Raw genomic sequence first — 22,572 nt, 5'->3', positions numbered from 1 at the left:
CTCATCTGGGCCAAGAACTCAATGGCACTTGAGAGAGTCAATGATGTAGTATAAAGCGCATCTTCTCAGTAGACACAGAGATTCTTAAATACCACTAACCTCATTTGTAGCATTCACATAGCAAAATGAAGGGAACACTTAATTCTTGCATTTTTTAACATTCAGTTCAGTTCAGTCACTCAGTTGTGTTCAACTCTTTGCAACCCAATGGACTGCAGCAGGCCAGGCCTCCCTGTCCATCACCAATTCCCAGAGTTTACTCAAACTCATGTCCATTGAGTTGGTGATGCCATTCAACCATCTCATCCTCTGTCGTCACTTCTCTTCTTGCTTTCAATCTTTCCCAGCATCAGGGTCTTTTCCAATGAGTCAGCTCTTCACATCATGTGGCCAAAGTATTGGAGTTTCAGCTTCAGCATCAGTCCTTCCAATGAACAGCCTGGACTGATCTCCTTTAGGAAGGACTCGTTGGATCTCCTTGCAGTCCAAGGGACTCTCAAGAGTCTTCTCCAATACCACAATTCAAAAGCATCAATTCTTTGGCAATCAGCTTTCTTTATAGTCAAACTCTCACATCCATACATGACTACTAGAAAAACCATAGCTTTGACTAGACGGAACTTTGTTGGCAAAGTAATGTCTTTGAACATTAGAACCTAACAAAATTTAAATTGTTAAAATTACTGTAACAGCATTTTCTAGCAAAAAAGCTGATACCTGGCTGGTTAGAAGCTGGAAAACAATTCCCAAGTTTCATACTGTCCTGCATCCAAACGTTCAATTTCTTTTCAGAGTATCTTTTCCATTTGTTCTGGGGACAAAGATTAAAATCCTTTCACTTCAATGTGAAGATAGCTAAACAAAGAATGAAAAGGATGCCTTCAAACGCAGCTTGTGGGTTATTTATCTCAGCAGAAATATTTCACTGTTTTGCGTGTCTTTACAGAGCCATATTTTTTCTCTACATATATTGACAGGAACTGACCCTTCATGGAATTGATTCTTCATGAGAAGACCCCTCCCTTGTGTTCCAGCTCAAGCTGTTGTTCACTGGAGGTTAGAAGTAAAGACTCCAGAGTTTCAGGAAACAAGACAGGCTTGTTCTTCACCTTGAATCAAAGGGGAGACTGGGAAAGGCACTCAGTCAGGACTTAACTGTAGCTCAGTTGAAAAAGATCTGTTTCTAATGCACACAGCCCCCAACTCTCCACACTGTTATTTGAAACTGAACACCTCAGGCTTTGGGAAACATGCTGAGGATGAATGGCTGTGTTCTGTGACACAGACTCTCTGGGGTCCACAGAGTCAAGTCCTATGGGAGGAGGGCTCTGGGACTACTGCAGAGAACATGCTTGTGCACATTGCAAGAGAGGGCGATTGCAAGAGAAGCAGATGAGATGTTAACAGAAGCCCCCTCCAGACAAATGAATTTAAAAGTCACCTCATCTAAAGCTAAGTACAAAAAGTGCTCCTCTTTGGCCAAAGGGATTATAAAAAGACCCCTCTTCCTCCTAGAGCCAGGACATGGTTTAGCTGGAAGAGCCTGAGCTGGGTTCCAGCCCTGAGTCCCCTAGATGGGGTATCTTATAGGGTTTGTAACACACAAACTGCCTGATGGGACCCTAAAGCGCCTTTAGGTTGGGAATTTCCCTGAAGATAGTAGATATTCTTTGAAAAAGAATACCTATTCTCTTCTTTTCTATTCTTTGAAAGAAACTTCTGGAAAAAAGAACTAGAAACAAAGATGGGGAAACTCCCCCTTTCTCAGAGGCCTCATGACTGGGGCCTAAGCCTTAGAAGAAAACTATGTTTCAGTGCATCCCTTACCCTGGAGACTGGTGTTGGGTGACTCGTGTGTGTGTGTGTGTGTGTGTGTGTGTGTTGTGTGTGTGTGTGTGTGTGTGTGTGTTCGTCACTCAGTCGTGTTCAACTCTTTGCAACCCCATGGGCCATAGCCTGCCTGGCTCCTCTGTCTATGGGATTCTCCAGGCAAGAATACTGGAGTGGGCAGCCATTCCCTTCTCCAGGACATCTTCCCAACCCAGGGATCGAACCCAATTTTTCCACACTGCAGGCAGATTCTTCAATGTCCAGGCCACCAGAGAAGTCCAGGGCAATTCTTGCTACACAGCAAAAGGCCAAGGGCTTGATTAGAGATTCTCTTGAAGCTCAGCCTAGGCTCAAAGCACAACCAAGGTGAGCAGAAGCTTTAGGTTATTACTTGTTTTGTACTTTCCTTCCTTTTGCATGCAAATCTTTAAAGAAATCTTGCTGAAAGGTCTGGAAAGATTCCACATGCCGAAGAGCAACTAAGCACATGTGCCAAAACTACTGAGCCCACACACTCTAGAGTCCAAGAACTGCAACTACTGAGCCCATGTGTCAAGAGCCCAGGCTTCCCAACAAGAGAAGCCACTGCAATGACAAGTCCGCCCACCACAATGAAGAGTAGCCCCTGCTCAATGCAACTAGAGAAAATCTGCACATGAAGCAATGATAACCCAGCACAGCCAATAAATAAATAAATTAAAATTACAGTATGGACTCTGATATGTTTTGCAGAACTAAGGAAAAGCCTGAATGAGACTAGCAAAGCTGACTGCAGTATCCACTTGCCAAAGTCAACACGATGGTGGCAGTCACCATGCCACCATCATTTGTAGAGTGATGGACCCAGGAGGGCCTTGTAGCAGAGGCAACATCACCTTGCCATGACGGGGAGCCAGGGCCCTGGGAACCCACCAGAAGTGGCACAGGGACCATTTAAGCAGATTCAATTCTGGAATTCAACAGATGGTATTCAAACCATTGCCTGGGTAGTCAAGGATCTATAATCTCATTGTGAAACCACAGGCTGGAAAGGTCTACAGAAGCCTGGAGCAGTATAAAGATGAAATAATGAAATGAACACTTTCATTCATTCAACTTCTATTTACTGAGTGCTTATTATGAAACATAGGTTAACATGTGTGAACAAGATAGGGTGAGGGAAAGGAAAGTTAAGCAAAAAAGAGAAGAAAATATCAGGTACTGTAGATTACCCACATTATCTGGGTTATCTAGGCAATGTGATAGAATATTGGAGGAGTGTAGACTTTAGATTGTGCAGTCAGGGAAGACCACAAGCTGGGATCTGAAAGATAAGAAGGAGAAGCTATGTAGAAAACTGAGAGCAGAGTGTTCTATGGAGAGAGGAAACTGTCCATGCAAAAGCAATAAGGCCAGAATGGGCATGATACTTTGAAAAACAGAGAGAAAGTAAGGAAAGTGGGGTGGGGGGAGAAGAAGAGGAAAAAGGAAGAAAGGAGGAAGGGAGGGAGGGAGAGAAGGAAGGAGGGAAGGGAGAAAAGAAAGAAAATGAACCTTTAACTAAGTCTCACACTTTATACAAAAATTAACTCAAAATGGATCATGAATTTAAATATAAAATGTAAACTTAGGCGGGCTTCCCTAGTGGCTCAGACAGTAAAGAATCTACCTGCAGTATAGGAGACCCAGGTTCAATCCTTGGCTCAGGAAAATACCCTGGAAAAGTGAATGGCAACCCACTCCAGTATTCTTACCTGGAGAATTCCATGGACAAAGGAGCCTGGAGGGCTACAGTCCATGGGGTGGCAAAGAGTCAGACACGACAGAGCAATGAATAGTTTCACTTTTACTTTTCAAAACCTAAGGGGTGGATGGAGGCAGGAGGGAAATAAGTGTGTCTGAAAGAGCAATGTGAATGATAGTTGTGATGATAATCTTGGGCATCTTGACTTGCCAATCGTGTCTGTGATACTGGATAGTAACTTTGCAAGATGTTACCATTGGTGGTGGGTGACGGCAGTAGGGGAGTGGGGAGAGGGTACATGGGACTTCTCTGTCAGTTCAGTTCAGTTCAGTTGCTCAGTTGTGTCTGACTTTTTGCAACCCTATGGACCACAGCATGCCAGGCCTCCCTGTCCATCACCAACTCCCAGAGTCTACTCAAACTCATGTCCATTGAGTTGGTGATGCTATCCAACCATCTCATTCTCTATCATCCCCTTATCCTCCTACCCTCAATCTTTCCCACCATCAGGGTCTTTTCAAATGAGTCAGCTGTTTGCATCAGGTGGCCCAAGTATTGGAGTTTTGGCTTCAACATCAGTCCTTCCAATGAACACTTAGGACTGATCTCCTTTAAGGGACTCTCGAGCATATTCTTCAACACCACAGTTCAAAAGCATCAATTCTTCAGCATTCAGCTTTGTTTATAGTCCAACTCTCACATCCATACATGACTACTGGAAAAAGCATAGCCTTGACTAGATGGACCTTTGTTAGAAAAGTAATGTCTCTGCTTTTTAATATTCTCTGTAGTGGTTCTTATAACAACAAATGAATCTACAACTATCTCAAGATAAAAAGCTTAACTTTTAAAAAACTAAAAATGATACCTTTTCATAATTTTAATTCATAGTTGAGTTCAAAACAAGAAAGGAAATCTCAATATGCCCAAAGGGAAAGGGAAAGAGAGTTAACTGGGAGTTGAAGCTGAAGAACCCTATTATTCAGATTAGGAGTCAGCATTTAACTCTCTAGCAGGGGCTGGAGTTGAGGCTAGGGTTTAGGATGGAGCCAAGAACTGTTTTCATATTAATAAAGAACTGAGAAATACTGTACCTGACTGTGAATAAAAATCAAAAGTATTTGTTTACTGACTCCAGTATGCAGTCCAGATAATGGTGGCTAGCTCAAGCCCTTGATGTAAAGAAGGAATTCATAGGGCCTGGACTCCATCTTAGGCCTGTTCATGCTGATCATGCTCGGCCACTTTTCCAATGGACTCTTAACTCTCTGTTTAGCGCCTAAGAAAACAACAACAGAAGGATAAGACCCCCCTCCAGACAGGGGAACCTTGAAGATCATATCTAGGTTACTCATCACCTAAGAGAAAACATACACTAATCACCCCTTCCTCCAGACAGGCCATAAATTTTTCTGTGTCTATCAGAGTGTAACTTCGGGTTTATTGATTATTGGCTAATTGTTTGACTGTTTGAGCACATGAGCAAATAGCACGTGAATGATGGGGTTATTGGGACTGTAATTTTCCTTGGTTTATGTAAGTCTCAAGGAATCTGGAGTGGTGGGTTCAGATACGTACACATGGGGTATAAAAGATTTTCACAAATGCTGGTCTGGGTCCTTGGCTAAGAGGAGATTCTGCCTTGGGCCTGCCGGTATAATCAACTGTACTCCACTATCTGCATTGTCCTGAGTGAGTTTGTTTCCCGGAACACATGGCTACAACAGATGGAAGTCGGGTACCCCATGGAGAGACAGAATCCCAGTCCTGTATCATGCATAAGTGTGGAGTCTAACACTCTGCACTGTCCTCCCAGTCCAGAAAGCTAAACTGAAAGATGAACAACAAAGCAGCCTGCAACCAATCCTGTAGGGCCCCTGCAAAGTTGCAAAGTGAAGTCACTCTGTGGTGTCCAACTCTTTGTGACCTCATAGACTAGAGCCTGGCAGGCTCCTCCATCCATGGGATTCTCCAGGCAAGAATATTGTAGTGAGTTTCCATTTCCTTCTCCAGAGGATCTTCCCAACCTAAGGATCAAACCCAGGTCACGGGAATTGAAGGCAGACTCTTTACCGTCTGAACCACCCTTGACAACTGCAAATCCAAAACCACCCCAAGGTTCTCACCTCCCATTGAGGATGAATTCCGAATCTAATTGACTAAAGAATACAGTTTCTCCACCAAAGAACACAGAATTAAACAAATCAACTAAACTGTTCAAATGAAACAAGTTCCATAACTTCAAAGTTATACAAGTGTTGAGGGCAAATAGAGGGCGAAAATGGGGAAGAGGCCAGAGGGAAAGTCGCCAAGTCAGAATGTGGGCTGACCTGGTCTGCAAGCAGCCTCCAAGAGGATGGGCACCATGGTCATGTGAGAGGATACTAACTGCAGGAAGATGGTCATCTCCATCTTGTCATGGGTGACCTTTCTCGGGTCTTCAGTTTGTAACTAGCTGAGTCTTCCTAAGGGAAACTAAAGGAACCTCAAATTATAGACAACTCCAAGGAAACAAGCCTCTAACATTAGGATTACCACATCTGAAGCAAAGAATAAGCCAGCCCTGAGCCATAAGAATGAGAAGCAGATGTCCTGCTCCACAAAAGAGGGTTTCCTGAATCTGAAAGCCTTCCCAAATGCCACCTCTGTCCTCAGGAGTGCAGGGAGGCTTAGAGCTGGCAGATCCTAAGCCGATCATCCTGCGAATCTGAGTGGTGAAAGGGAAGAGAAATATCCTGGAGATCAGCCTCCAAAAAAATCAGACACAAGTCCAATCCTTTTGACTGGAACCACTGTAGGTGAGTGTTGCTGAACAATGGTGCATGAGCAAGTGAGCCTGAAGCCAGCCAGCTTGTGTGCTCACCAAAGAAACTCATTTGGCTTTTGGTGCCTTTTTTTTTTAATAACCATCCACTAATTGTCCGATTATGTGTCAAAAGCTCTAAAACAATCCCAGTGGATTGGTTCTCCTGGAAAACTCCTTCAGTGATTTGAATCTCAAATTTCCCATCACCTTAGCCACCGCATAAGTCTATGAGTTCACATTTGCTTCTTTGTGTTCGTGTGTTTAACATGAATCTGAATCAGAAAAGACCCACATGGTGGTTCTCATAGCTCCCTGGGGCCATTAGAAATTGCAAAGCTCCTATTCTATTCCCAAGCCTGGAATAATTCTAAACAATATACAATTTCCTTTAGAGAAAACAAGGCGAAATTAGGGAGCAATTGAGGGCAATGGTCCTCAATCCTGGCTGCACACTAGAATCCTGAGGAGAGCAGCTACTTTACAGCAATATTGGCTAATACTGCTAATTAACATCCACTCACACTAATTCTGTGGTTGGCAACACCTAAGGTACCTCAGACTCTCCTAAAGAGCTTTTAAAAACACTGATCCCGGGCCCCACTCTCCTCTGACTCAATCAGAGCATCTGGGAGATGGGGTTGGGCATATGTAATTTTTTAAAGCTTCTTAAGTATTTACTATATAGCACAGGGAACTATATTCAATACCTTGTAAGAATCTAAACAAAATATAATGTGAAAAATATACACATATAAAACAGAATCATTCTGCCAGACACCGGAAACTAACACAGTATTGTAAATCAATTATACTTCAAAAAAAAAGAAGCTGCTTAATTGATCCTAATGATCCGCCTGGGTTAAGAATGACTGCCCTAGCCCAGGGCTTCTCATACTTCATGAGCATCAGAGTCTCCTGAAGAGTTCATTAAATCAAAATTTCAGGCACTTCACTGGTGGTCCAGTGATTAAGAATCCACCTTCCAAGGCAGGAGATGTGGGATCCCTGGTCGGAAAACTGAGGTCCCACAAGCTGCAGGGCAAGTAAGCCTACCCGCGGCAACTAAAGAAGCCCGCGAGCTGCAACGAAGACCCAGAACAGCCAAATAAATCAATTATTCAATAAGGCAGATAACAGAGATCACGTAGGTCCATGGTTCCCGAGGAGAAGCACAGATGGGAGGATTGGAGAATGACTGCTACCAGTTTCTTTGTGGGCCAATGAGAATGTTCTAAGATTGATTGCGGTGATGGCTGCACAACCCTGTGAATATATTTACAGTCATTGGATTGTACACATTAAGTGGTAAATTCTAGGTATGTGAATTATATCTCAATAAAGCTTCAAGAGCTTCCCCAGTGGCTTAAGTGGTAAAAAAAAATCCACCTGCCAATGCAGGATCCTCAGGTCGGGAAGCTCCCCTGCAGGAGGAAAAGGCAACTCACTCCAGTATTCTTGCCTGAAAAGTCCCATGGACAGAGGAGATTGGTGGGCTATAGTCCATGGGATCACAAAAGAGTGGGACAAACTGAGCAACTGAGCACACACACACACACACACACACAAAGTTGTTAAAACACACTCATATAGGTTTCTGCCCTCCCACAGAGATTCTGATGCAGTGGGTGAGAAGTGGAGAAATCTCAGGTGATACTGATACTGTGAGGTCATAGACCAAACGGCTCTAGGGCACAGAAAGGCAATGGTATTTAAACTTTCTAAAATTTCATGAGCACGATAATGGTTTATGAATGGTAATTCCTATATATGGGTTCCCACACGAGTATTTCCTGGAGCAGTGTGGCCTTTGCATGTTTGTCTCATGGATCACTTCACTCTTATGCGTCCATCCTCCTAGAACAAAGGCTCTTTCATCTGTTACTCCGGGAAGATCAGGTGACCCTGATGCTTCCAGGGTTGTGTCATAGAAATGAGAGCAGAGATTACACAGGGAAAACATCATATGAACCTAGAGGAAACTCAGAGGATGAGGACCATGAAGCCAGGAGATATCCCGCAGTTTACCCAAGCAATGAATGAGGCCTAGGGAGACGAAGAGGGCATAATTTATTGTGCTGTTTATGATCCAATTAAGCGAAAATGATACACGGCTATATATGAAAATCCAGATATACCAAAAAAAAAAAAAAAAGGCAAAGCAAGACTTTCTACTTTCTGTACAAAACAACTCATCCCCAGAGGTCCTTCAGAAAGGTGGACTTTCTCAAGACATTTACACTGATGCAGAGTTTTATGGGGTTTCCCAGGTGGCTCAGTGGTAAAGAATCCACCTGCCAACGCAGGAGATGCACTTTCAATCCCTGGGTCAGGAAGATCCCCTGGTGAAGGAAATGGAAACCCTCTTCAGTATTTTCACCCGGGAAATCCCATGCACAGAGGAGCCTGGTCAACTACAGTCCATGGGGTCCCAAAAGAGTTGGGCATGACTTAATGACTAAACAACAACGTTTTATGTAAATTTTCCCACAGTTTTCTAGCAAAGCCAACTCAAACAGGAACACAATAAACAAACTCAAATTATGAAGAACAAGATTATCAAGAAACAGACAGTAAGGATGGAAAATTTGAAATGAGCGCCTCCTATAAGAATGCGAATGCCACTCAGGAGTTTATCCAAAAACCAGCTCTGGCACAGTGCCAAGGCGGATGCCCTAGGCTCTGCCAACAACTGCCTCCAGGACCCCAGCACCTCTCCACCTGCAGTCAGGCCCGAAGCACGCTTGATTGGTACTGACCCCTGACTCCTACTCCAGTGTGACAAAAACCTCAACATCATTCTTAGGCATTGTTTGCCAGGCAGCTGCCAGAGGGGCAGTCACTGTTGTCACTACTAGAAGTATAGGGGAGCAAAGTGGCCACTTTTTTTTAAAGTTTAAATTTTGAAAACCAAACGGTCACATTTTGAGATGTAGCACAGAACACCTGAAAATGACGTGGGCTGAAATTAACAACAGCGCAGTAAAGAAATTCAACATCTCCAAACTTCATCATCTGTTAAAACATAACCAAAATGGTGGTGAGGTGGGTAGTGTTGTAGAGAGGACAATGAGCATAAACCACATAAGAAACCACGCATTCAGGTGCTCGGTATATTAGAAACATAAATAATAATAGCAGCCAAAATTCATTATGTCCATTATTTACCAGATACTCTTCTAAGATTTATGTATATATATCCCTGGAGAAGGGAACGGCTACCCACTCCAGTATTCTGGCATAGAGAATTCCATGGACTGTATAGTCCATGGGATTGCAATGAGTCAGACACGACTGAGCGACTTTCATATATATATATATATATATATATATATACGAATGCATTTAATACTCACAGTCCTGTATTACAGAGATTAGCATACTTTTCTTGCAAAGCACAGACAGCAAATATTTGGGGCCTCATAGTCCCACACAGTCCCTATCCTGACCACTCAGTTCTGCTGTTGTAAGTCAAAAGCATGGGCATATCTGTGTTTCAATAAAACTTTATTTAAAAAAACAAAAGGTGGTCCAGGTTTGGCCCATGGGCCATAGTTTACCAACCCCTGCTTTGTGAGTTGGGGGCTATTATTATCTCCATTCCACAGAGGAGAAAGCAGAGGCACAAAGGGATCAACTGACAGCCCAAGGGTCTGTGTGCAGTCTGATTATCAACTAGCCAGAATTGATGCTTGATGCTTTTGAACTGCGGTGTTGGCAAAGACTCTTGAGAGTCCCTTGGACAGCAAGGAGATCCAACCAATTCACCCTAAAGGAAATCAGCCCTGAATATTCATTGGAAGGACTGATGCTGAAGCTGAAACTCTAGTAATTTGGCCACCTGATGCAAAGAACTGACTAGAAAAGACCCTGATGCTGGGAAAGATTGAAGATGGGAGAAGGGGATGACAGAGGATGAGATGGTTGGATGGCATCACCGACTCGATGGATATAAGTCTGAGTAAACCCCGGGAGTTGGTAATAGACAGGGAGGCCTGGCATGCTGCAGTCCATGGGGTCGCAAAGAGTCAGACATGACTGAGTGACTGAACTGAACTGAACTGAACTGAGAATCAACAATGAACTCATAGCAGCTGCTGGCCAGCATCACCTTTTTTTTTTTTCTGGCTGTGCCAAAAGATATACAAGATCTTAGTTCCCGGAGCAGGGATCAAACCCGGGGCCCCCGCACTGGGAGCTTGAAGTCTTAACCACTGGACCACCAGGGAAGTCCCTCACCATCCTTACTATGTGGCCCACACCCAGTGCAGGTCCAGGTTTTCCTAACTCCAAAGGGGCTAGCCATCCAACCAGTCACCAGCACCCTCAGAGCTGCCTCAGAGGTTGAAGACTCTACTCTGATCCCCCACCACCACTTCTTGCTCTGATATTCTTGGTTGAACTTCCTGGACCCCCAATTCCCTTATTCTCTCCATTCCATCCAGATGGATTGACTTAAATTTATGCACTTTCTCTCCAGCCTGTTTGGGAACCTGGATCATGCATATCACAAGTGCTCAATTCATACGTGTTGAATGTGTGTGTGAACCCATTTACAGTCCAGGCCATGATAGCCAGGGACTGAGGGCAGAGAAGAAAGAGGACTCACCAGTCCATGGCAGGCGCTGAGGGCTGCAGTCCCGACCCTGGTGCCCTGCTGCAGAACCGTGCCCCTGAGATGGCAGGGGGGCCCCGAGGAAGCCTCCATCTTCACATGGGAGAGGTTCCCATATCTCCTCTCCACGATGTAGCTTTTGGAAAGTAATCCCTGATTGACCGTCAAGTTAAAGAACAAGTCCTTCTCCTGGTGTGAAATTCTATAGTACACCCGGTCCTCTAGGTCATCCAAACCTCTCTTTCTCCTGCTGCTGGAGACAGAATGGTGCAAGCCGTAAGACAGAAAACGCCCGCTCGCGTCGACTCGGACAGGGGCCACCACGTGGTACTCTGGCAGGGCCTTGATAAAATGCTCTGGGGGGTAAAAAGGAAACACAGAATAAGATGAAGAGATCCTTTCGACATGTACACACTGCTATTTTTAAAACGCATAACCAACAAAGTCCTACTGTAAATCACTGGGAACTTACCTCAGTGTTATAAGCAGCCTGGAAGGGAGGGATGTTTGGGGAGAATGGATACACGTATATGTATGGCTGAGTCCCTTTGCTGTCCACCTAAACTATCACATTACTTTGCCAACAAAGGTCCGTCTAGTCAAGGCTATGGTTTTTCCGGTTGTCATGTATGGATGTGAGAGTTGGACTGTGAAGAAAGCTGAGCGCCAAAGAATTGATGCTTTTGAACTGTGGGTGTTGGAGAAGGCTCTTGAAAGTTCCTTGGACTGCAAGGAGATCCAACCAGTCCATCCTAAAGGAGATCAGCCCTGGGTGTTCTTTGGAAGGAATGATGCTAAAGCTGAAACTCCAGTACTTTGGCCACCTTATGCGAAGAGTTGACTCATTGGAAAAGACTCTGATGCTGGGAGGGATTGGGAGCAAGAGGAGAAGGGGATGACAGAGGATGAGATGGCTGGATGGTATCACCGACTCGATGGCCGTGAGTATGAGTGAACTCCGGGAGTTGGTGATGGACAGGGAGGCCTGGCGTGCTGCAATTCATGGGGTCGCAAAGAGTTGAACACAACTGAGCGACTGAACTGAACTGAAACTATCACATTGTTAATTGGCTCTCCTCCAATATAAAATAACAAGTTAAAAAAAAAAAAGAGAGAGAAACTAAGAGATCCCTGCTGAATCTATGGTTAAGACAAATACACTCCTGTTTGAATTTGGATTTTAGCTTGCTGATTTCAAAATCCTACTGTTGACCTGAAGTTTAGAGGTTGTTTCCATGGTATGAACTCCATTCACATCAAGTTCCCTAAACAACTCAAATCGACCCAGGGCTCTCTCACAGATGACAGGCAACTGTCTGAGCTGACATCAAGACATAGCTCTGGATGTCAGATGTTTCACCTGAGACAGACTAAGACAAGAATTAATGCATGAGGAATATGGTTAGGAAAGTGGCGAGATCAGTATGGCAAACAGGAACATTTCAGGTCTAGAGTTCATTCATACAAATCACAGAGCTTCACTGTTTATCATCAGGAATGTAAATGCCTCTAAAATTTTCAGTTAAGTCAGGTTGAAGGAAAAAATGCAAAAGCACAGTAAACCCATCAAGTAGACCCTGAAAAACCTTGCATAGTTACAGCATAAGTATTCTGTAATGTAACAATGAGTACATAAAAGAACTTGGATGTTTCTTTTTATATATATAAAATATACAAAATAAAATGGTAGGTGAATATATTAGATTCAGAGGCATGGGGCCAAAATATAAAAATTTCCACTTTTTTATTGGACATAGTTGCTTCCAATGTTGTGTTAGTTTCTGCTGTACAGCAAAGTGAATCAGCTGTATATATATATATATATATATATATATGATGTGGAACACATATATACAGTGGAATATTACTCAGCCATAAGAAGGAACAAAACTGTGCCATTTGCAGAGATGTGGATGGATCTAGAGAAGTAAATCAAAAAGAGAAAAGAAAATATTGTTTATTAACACATATATGTGGAATCTAGAAAACTGCCGCTTCAAAAATGCAAGACATGAACACTTCTTCCTTTCTTCCACACATCAGAATGAACATATCTTTTCATTTCCTTAAACTGAAATCCCTACCACTGCCTCTTCACTTTCCTATTTGAGAAAAAGAAATCTATTATATCTAGTGGAGAGTAAGCAGCAGGTTCCACATTACAGACTACCTAAAGCAAGCCATTAACCACTTGAGCTGATAAACTAATCTTTTGCTTCAGGCGGGGGGGGGGGGGGGGGGGGGGGGGGGGGGGTTGGGGGGGGGGGGGGGGGGGGGGTTGGGGGGGGGGGGGGGGGAGTTGTGGGGGCAGGGAGGAAAGAAGAAAACAGAGGGAGGGAGAGGGACTAGGAGGGAGAAAAAGGGGAAACAATTTTTACTTTTCTACTTCCACCTTCCAGCTGTACCCCTGCACTTTGTAACTTGTATTATTTTGTTCAGCTTACTTTCCCCAGCTACAATGTCTTTTGCACTCTCTATCAAAATCTTATGTTTAACATAATCTTATGCTTTTTTAGCTTTCCTGGTGGCTCAGTGGTGAAGAACCCACTCGCAGTGCACAAGACGCAGATTCAATCCCTGGGTTGGGAAGATCCCCTGGAGAAGGAAATGGCAACCCGCTCCAGTATTCTTGCCTGGGAAATTCCATGGACAGAGGAACCTGGCGGACTACACTCCACAGGGTCACAAAAGAATCAGACACAACTGAGCAACTAAACAACAACAACATGGTTTAAAAAAAAAAAAAATGTTGGCCTCACCCCATGACATGTGGGAACTTAGTTCCCTGACGGGGGATTGAACCCATGCCCCCTGCATTGGAAAGCAGAGTCTTAACCACTGGGCCAGCAAGGAAGTCCCATCTTATGCTTATTTTTTAAGGTTTCAACTCAAATCCTCCCTCTTCTTTCTCCTAAAGTCCTTAAAGTTCTCTCTCTGTTCTGAACTACCATGTCCTCACTTTTCTGTAGCTCCCAGGACAGCCTGATTCTACAGAGCCTTTTGTTTATTATATTACTGATTCCCAAACCCTTTAGAGGTCAGAATCTTGCATATCACAAGTGCCCAATTCATTTGTGTGCATGTAACACTGAACATATTTGTAGCTGACTATTCAAAGAACTGGACTTCATGGGGTAGAACTATAAAAGAGCTTTTTTTTGCAGAAAACTCTCTTCAAACATACTTGTAGTTCATCTGTGCCTTGGATAACTAAAATAAGAGAAAGATAAATTCCATATGATCTTACTTATATATGGAACCTAAAAAACAAAGCAAATGAACAAATATAACAAAACAGAACAGATACACAGATACAGAAACCAAACAGGTGGTTGCCAGAGGGAAAGGGGGAAGGGGATGAGTGAAATAGGTCAGGGAGATTAAGAGGTACAAACTTCCAGTTACCAAATGAGTCATGGGGATGAAATACACAGTGTGGGGAGTATAGTCAATAATACTGTCATATCCTTATACAGCGACAGGTGGCAACTAGACTCACCAGTGATCATTTTGAAATGTATAGAAATATTATTGAATTACTATGTTATGTACCTGAAACTAACAGAGGTCAATTATACTTCAAAAAAAGAAGGAAAGAAAGAAAGAAGGAAACATGAGACAGAACAGCTTTCACTCCTAGGTACTAACAAAGCCTCAGTTTTCAAGAGTAAAAACTCCAGACTCCTTGCTTCTGACTGCAGTGACTAAGAGCACCAGAGCACAGAGCAACAAACAAACCTTAAAAACAATTCTCAGTGAAAAGTAAGAATCAAAACAACTTAATACAGAGCCATTTACATTCAGGGAAAATACAAGCAAAAACAGTAATACAAAGTTTCCCAGGCCAGGATATACACAACAAAAAAAAATACATATGGAACCCATTAAAACAGTTTTCTACGCAGAGGACTGAGAGTGGAGAATGGGGACCAAAATGCATAAATACACAAAACAAGAAAGGCATTTTGCACAAATTAATAATGTGAATATACCGTGAACTAGGAGTCAGATTGACTCAGGCCTCTGTACTGCCCATCTCCAAGGAATATCTGGGCCTCATAAGAATCAGAGCTTCACTATCCTTTCACGTTCAGACCTCAGAAAAGGAATGGCCGGGTTGGCTGAGGTTGGATGTAGTCAGCTTCTCTAGTATTTCCCTCCTGTCGCTCTCTTCTTCTATGAGTCAGTGATATCTCTGGTTCCCCCAGGGTTGGTGCAGTGGAGAGCAGAATGGGGTAGAAATAGTGTTATTCAACTGAGTACAACCATCACCTTGCAACGGTACCCCTGTATGCTGATTCCTCTCAAGAGAAGCTTATGTACGTTCGAGGACCTGTCTCTAAAGATACATCCAAAGAATTAAACACTACAGGTACTTGCCTGAACCCCAGCACCTATTGCCCGAAGACTAGAAAAGCAAATACATTTACAGTTTTTGACCTAGTTGTTTTTGATCTACCAGGTTTCTTTAAGAGAGTCAGCATAAGCTGGCTGTGTAATAATATAATGATTACAATTATAGTAACCATTTAATGAACACTTGCTATAACTGTGCATGTGAGTGTGTTCCATTGTGTCCGATTCTTTGAGACCCCATGCATTGTAGCCCACCAGGCTCCTCTGTCCATGGGATTTTCCAGGCAAGAGTACTGGAGTGGGTTGCCATTTCCTCCTCCAGGGGATCTTCCTGATCCAAGGATCAAACCCACATCTCCTGCACTGCAAGCAGATGCTTTACACTGAGCCACCGGGGAAGCACTTGCTACAACAGTGCTCATTTAATCCGCACAAGACTCTGTGTCACAGATTCAGTTACTATCCTCATTTCATAGAAAAAGAAACAGAATCTAAGAGAGGTCACAGAGCCAGTATGCAACATACTTAGATTAAAATCTTGAGATTCCTATTTCAAAATCATGTTCTTCGCCTCCACACTTCGTGTACATAAGCAGTTGCACTTGGCAGAGGGTACAGCAGAGTAGAGGCGAGAACATTGCCCCTGAGGATGATGCTGCTGCTGCTACTGCTAAGTCACATCAGTCTGTGCGACCCCATAGACGGTGATGATCTGCCAAGAAAAGAACTGGCTGACTTCTTTGAGAGGCCTCAAGTCACTCAGCAGTAAATGGAAAAAATAACTGCTCTTTATCTGGTGAAGTAAGGGGAGATAAAACCACCTTCACCCTTGATTTTACTGCAAAGGAGGTGGCTAAGCCACAGCAGCCAATAGGTGTGGATGGAATTAGGAGCCTACTTAATGGAGTGTGTTTTATGTGGGCAGTCCAACTGCACTAGCCTCATCTACACAACGGGCATAAAAATAATAGTATCTTAGGGTGGTTGTGGGGCTTCCCTGGTGGCTCAGATGGTAAAGAATCTACCTGCAATGGGGAAGACCTGGGTTCGATCCCTGGGTTCGATCCCTGGGTTGGGAAGATCCCCTGGAGAAGGAAACGGCAACCCACTCCAGTGTTCTTTCCAGGAGAATCCCCATGGACAGAGGAGCCTGGTGGGCTACAGTCCATGGGGTCGCAAAGAGTCAGACACAATTGGGTGACTAAGCACAGCACACAGGGTGGTTGTGCACACAATCGGGGCTGGTGCACTGGGATGACCCAGAGGGATGGTATGGGGAGGGAGATGGGAGGGGGCGTCAGGATGGGGAACATGTGTATACCCGTGACAGATTCATGTTGATGTATGGCAAAACCAATACAATACTGTAAAGAAATTAGCCTCCAATTAAAATAAATAAATTTATAATAATAATTTTAAAAATAAAAGCAAATATATATATATATAAACATAACAGATTTAGAACAATGCTTGACAGATAATGCTCACTATCTAAATACTAGCTACTTACACTAGGTATTAAAGATAGAGACTTGGCTACTAGGAATGCCTGCGGCCTTAAATATATGTAAGCTCCAAGCAGAGATGGAGAGAGGCTCAAGCTCATCTTGGCTTCCTCTCAGTGGGTGTTTAGTTTGGAGGAGTAGTTAGCTATTGTCCTGGCTAATAGAAAGCAGAGCTCAGAAGGGATATGACAAGGATGGAGAAACAAGATGTCAAGGAATAAGAATAACTCCTACTTTATTTTTTTCTTTTTTTTTTTTACCAATTCTATTATCAAACGTGCCATTTAGAGTATACCAACGTGGTTTCATCTAATCCTCACAATTGTCTGGGATATTACTGACAGTGTTCCTTGTCTGAGCCTTCATTCCCACCTCTATTAAAAGACAATAAAGAGGAGTAAGGATTCAGGCTGGGGCAACCTGAACCCGGAGCACACCCTCCTAACTTCTGCCCTCACTACTTCTCAAGGGTCTACCACTGAGAGCCAGAAGTCAAGAGGGGGGCATCAACAAGGCTGTGGGTGGGACTGACACATGCCATAACCACAGTACAGTTTGCACTAGGATTGGTGGGTGTAAAACACAAGCCACAAATACTTTCATTTGCCTTGTTTAAGATTAGATTTGAAACCCTAGGCCACAAGTTTAGATGATACTTCACGAGAAACTTTGGGGAAAGCCTGTTGTTGTAAGCACTTTTGAAAACACAAACCGCCAACCGACCTTTTACCCTCTCTCAGAAAGAAGGAAGAGAGGTGAGAAATTACTGACCTGCCAGATTTTGTAAAATTTAAGTTAAATCTATACTTATTCTTTATATTTATTTCTTTTTTTTCCTTCGTTTTTTAAATTTATTTTAATTGGAGGCTAATTACTTTATAATATTGTATTGGTTTTGCCATACATCAACATGAATCCGCCACAGGTGTACACGTGTTCCCCATCCTGAACCCCCTTCCCACCTCCTTCCCCATACCATCCCTCTGGGTCGTCCCAGTGCACCAGCCCTAAGCATCTTGTATCCTGCATCAAACGTGAACTGGCGATTCGTTTCTTATATGATATCATACATGTTTCAATGCCATTCTCCCAAATCATCCCACCTTCTCCCTCTCCCACAGAGTCCAAAAGACTGTTCTATACATCTGTGTCTCTTTTGCTCTCTCGCATACAGGGTTATCATTACCATCTTTCTAAATTCCACATATATGTGTTAGTATACTGTATTTGGTGTTTTTCTTTCTGGCTTACTTCACTCTGTATAATAGGCTCCAGTTTCATCCACCTCATTAGAACTGATTCAAATGTATTCTTTTTAATGGCTATGTAATACTCCATTGTGTACATGTACCACAGCTTTCTTATCCATTCATCTGCTGATGGACATCTAGGTTGCTTCCATGTCCTGGCTGTTATAAACAGTGCTGCGATGATCAAATTTCTAAGACTCCTTCCTACAAAGGGCAATGATATTACTTCCTGTAATAGTAGGAAGTTTATTTTCATAATTCTCTCCCATGTGTTGTTGTAACCTTTCAATTGTATTTTTATGATGGAAAACTACATACATGGAAAGGTTGTGGAGAATTGTATTGATTCAAAACTTTGACTCAAAGTTGTAAAATACACCAGAAGAAACTGAGTTTGCTCACCAGCCCTACGTTAACTAACCCACAGACAGTAAATGCTGATGAGAATGGAGACAAATGCCATATCAAAACTGTGCAGGCTCATCTTATGTTAAGATGTGAAATAATTTCCTCTTTACAGAAGTTATCTTTTGCAAATGGCATAAGCATATGATCATGACATTGGTCTTGAAACACACTGTAGCTCTCCCTCGGTTCTGCACAAGCCCATGCAGGGGATGTGCTTCATGGAGTTGCCAGCAGCAAAAGAGATCATGGAAGGACCCGTGACCTGTAAACACTACAAGGCATACGAACCTGAGGGGAGATTGCCAGCTGCAGAAGAGAGGCAGTGTGTTGTGTGCAAGCTTAATATTTCCTATGGTTCTGATGTTGAAGCTGAAACTCCAATACTTTGGCCACCTGATACGAAGAGCTGACTCACTGGAAAAGACTCTGATGCTGGGAAAGATTGAGGGCAGGAGGAGAAGGGGACGACAGAGGATGAGATGATTGGATGGCATCACCGCCTCAGTGGACTTGGGTTTGGGTGGACTCCAGGAGTTGGTGATGGAGAGGGAGGCCTGGCGTGCATCGATTCATGGGGTCACAAAGAGTCGGACACGACTGAGCAACTAAACTGAACTGAACTGAAGGTAGTTTTATTTTTGTTTTTTTGAGAAATCTCCATACTGTTTTCCACAGTGGCTGTACCAATTTATGTTACTACTAACAGTATACAAGGATTCCCTTTTCTCCATATCCTCACCAACATCTATGACTTGCTGACTTTATGATGATAGCTATTCTGAAAGGTGTGAGGTGACATCTCATCAAAGTTTGGGTGTGCATTTCTCTGATGATCTGTGATGTTGAGCATCTTTCTATGTGCCCGTTGGCCATCTATATACCTTTCTTAGAAAAAACATACATTCAAGTCTTCTGCCCACTTTTTAGCTGTTTGCTTTTTTATATAGAGTAATATTTATATGTATACATATTTGGCTTTTAACCCCTTATCAGTCACAGCATTTGCAAATATTTTCTCTTTTTCAGTTGATTGTCTTCCATTTTGTTGATGCCTTCCTTTGCTGTGCAAAAGTTTTAAGTTTAATCAGGTCTCATTTGTTTTCTTTTGCTTTTTTTTCTTTTGCCTTAGTAGACATATCTGAAAACAAATTTCTATGATTTACGTCAAAGAGTGTTCTGCCTATGTTCTCTTCTAGAAGTTGAATGGTTTCAAATCGGACATTTAGGTCTTCAACTAAAACTGAAAAAAATTTCAGAAATTATTTTTTAAATCTAAATATCTATGCATCACCAATAAGCTCAGAGTACTGTACAGCTCTTTTTTGGTATCAACCCTTCTCAGCACACAACCCTAAAGGTGACTTATCTCTCGCATTCCAGAGAGGAGAAAGCAAGTCCCAGTGGAGTCTGCTCCACACTGAGCTGAATTCGCTTACAAAGAAGATGTGGAGCAAGCAGAGCTGAAAACCAGCCCGGGAGAATGTGTGATTTTGAACCAAACCATCTCCAAATGCCCTGGGAAGTGCTCGCAAGCTTTGTTTGTGCTGCCAGCAAAAGAGACTTTTCATAAAAGGGCTGTTTTTCAAAGAACAACAAACGCTGCTATTTTAAACTTGGGGGTGGGAGATCTATCTGGACCTGCACCGTTTACACAAGCGAGTGCTGGCTGACTGACATCTCACCCCAGTGTCTGCAGCTCCAGCTTCCAAGGAAAGCAAAGGGTCCCGCTTCTGATGGCTCTGGGAGTCAGCATATAAGCTCTCCAGCTGTAGTCAAACTTTGCAACGTAGGCAGAAATCCTCAACAAGGTCAGGCTGGTGATGTTTACCACCCAAGTGGTCTTGGGGATTAAAGGGGGCCAGGAAGCTATGGCAGACTTGAGCACAGTCAGCAGACACAGGACTTAATGGACACTAACCCCCATGCTCTGTGTGTGTGTGTGTTGTCCCGATTACTGCTCTAGGACAATGCTGCTTGACTGTAAGAAGCCAGCCGCTGGAGTCAGGCTACCTGGGTTTACAGCCTCACTCCACCATAACTAAGCCCATAAACTCCCCAGGTTTCAGCTTCCTGTGTGTAAGGCAAAGGGGGTAACAAAGGTGCCTGCACCCAGGAGGCTGTTGTCAGCAGTCAAGAGGCTGACACACCAGAATGCTCCCACATCCAACCACACCGGCCATGGCTGCTCCCACGACTGTTGGCTCTCAGAAGCCCAATGAACTGCCCACCGAAAGGGAATGTGTGTCTGGCCCTCGCAAATGCAATGAAAAGGCAGAGAGGACACCACCAGCCTGCTCAGGGTGTTAGATTTTAAAATCACGTAATAATAATAATAACAATAACAATGAGTATAATCACCAATTTCCATCACAACTCCAGTGCTTTCTCTCGCCTTAGAGATTCAGGAAATTCTGGAAGAGAAGCAGCCAGAGGCAATCAGCAAGACAGAACAGGGAAAGGTGAGCCCCTACGGTAGGACATTTTCTCTAAAAGGGCTGTTATTTTTACAACACAGCCCTAAATCTTTCCAGGAAAGGAAAACACAGCCAAGCTCACTCAGCAGGGGGGCGGAATCGCATTTCCCCTTCCCTCACCAGAAGTTTCAAACTAACTAGAAACATGGCAATGACTGCCAGTGGCCGGTTGGAACTTTTATTAAAAAAAAAAAAAAAAAAAGTCATTTTCCGTGTTCAGAGTCTGAAAAAAAGGGATTGAAACAGTGCAGCGTTCAGAGGAGAAAAAGGCGGTGAGGGGTTACCAGCTAACTCTAGAGTCTTCGCAGCAGCATCCTTCGTATACGAGAGTCCCGATCCTCGGTTTCCGTAAGAAGTAAGGACTCGACACGTTAAGCACTGAATTCCGAGATGCCCAGGGTTACCCAGCTCCCAGCCCAGATTTCTTTGCAACTCAGCCAAACGGCTTTGCGGAGTTCAGCTGAGTGGGGGAAGGGGAAAAAAAAGAGCAACCAACTTTGCACGCGTCTTACCCTGCGGTTTTCAAAGAAAATAAAGAAAAGACACTAACCTTGCCTCTTGTCTGGGAAGCGCACCGGGCCCGGCTGAGGTTGTCGCCCATAGCAAAGGGCCCCCAGGTTCAGGAGCTGAGCCACCACGGAGAGCTTTGCAAGCCAGCTCCTCTGGGCACATGGCATGATTCAGTCGTTGGGGAGAAGAAAAGTCAACAAGTTGTAGCTCTCAGCTCAAGAAATCAAGTCCTCGCCCGTAGCCGAGCAGGAAGATGCAGGGGTGCATGGTCCAGGAGCGGGGAGAGGGAGGCTGCAAGGCTGCCCACGGGTTCCCTTTCTTTCTTTCTTTCTTTTTTTTTTTTTTAAGCAGAAAGGGGCTAGTTACCTTTCCGTCCCCTCCCTCCTCCTGAAAGGGGAGTGATTCAGCTGACAGTGTCTGCTTTCCGCGGGCTGTGGAATGGGTCGGAGCGGGAGGGCGCAGCCCACCCCCGATCCCCACCCCTCTGCCTTGGGCGCCCGGCCTCCTCCAAGCCAGCCCCGCGCATCTTCCTCCGGGACTCCCACCCCCGCGCTCCGCCGCCCCGCCCAGAGCCCGGCCGAGCCGGCCAAATAGGGGAGCTCAGGGAGAATCACCCTGGGCGTGACGGCGAGTGAGAGGCCCCCAGGCCAGTCCCTCATACACGAGGAAAACATTGAGGGCAGAGATAGGGTAGCGGGGACCCCACTCCCTGACCCTCCTCAGCTCAGTGCTGCCCCCTCTCTGCCCTTTCTCCTCCCCGTTCCTGAACTTTTCCTACCTCTACCAAGCCTCCTCTGCCGGCCCTCTATCTCCAAGATTCTCTTCCAGGGCCGGCTAGGGCTTCCCTTTCAAAAAAATAACAAGCAGTTTTTCCCTTTGCCCGGTTACACAAAGGGAAATGGTGTGTTCACACGCTAGTGCAACCCTGGACGAGACTCCATGCCATGAGGCGATGGGACCAAAGGACCAGGAACACCTCGGAGTCTGCAGGCCTCTTTGGGGCTTTTCTAATCTTCCTAAGCCCACCTCCACTCACCCAAAAGGAAACCGGAAGAGTAGAAGAAGTCAGTCAGCCCCAGAAGGTGTCAAGGTGTTTCT

The 22,572-nt window shown here is 44.1% G+C and overlaps 1 protein-coding gene across 1 annotated transcript in view; it reads right to left on the bottom strand.

Annotated features, from left to right (window-relative positions):
- Nucleotides 1-21,983, bottom strand: part of ADAMTS12 (ADAM metallopeptidase with thrombospondin type 1 motif 12) — a 402,846-nt gene extending 380,863 nt beyond the window's left edge. Inside the window, exons 1-2 of the mRNA XM_027980135.3 lie at nt 21,515-21,983; nt 10,966-11,327 (exon numbers count right to left, since the gene is read on the bottom strand). Of these exons, the coding sequence (XP_027835936.2) occupies nt 10,966-11,327; nt 21,515-21,641 (489 nt within the window). The 5' untranslated portion in view covers nt 21,642-21,983. The remainder of the gene's footprint in view (nt 1-10,965; nt 11,328-21,514) is intronic.
- Nucleotides 21,984-22,572: the final 589 nt, after the last annotated feature.

This window comes from Ovis aries, chromosome 16 (genome assembly GCF_016772045.2).
Source record: "Ovis aries strain OAR_USU_Benz2616 breed Rambouillet chromosome 16, ARS-UI_Ramb_v3.0, whole genome shotgun sequence".
Lineage (NCBI taxonomy): Eukaryota > Metazoa > Chordata > Mammalia > Artiodactyla > Bovidae > Ovis > Ovis aries.
The sequence above is the reverse complement of the archived record's forward strand: the minus strand, read 5'-3'. Positions and strand labels throughout refer to the sequence as shown.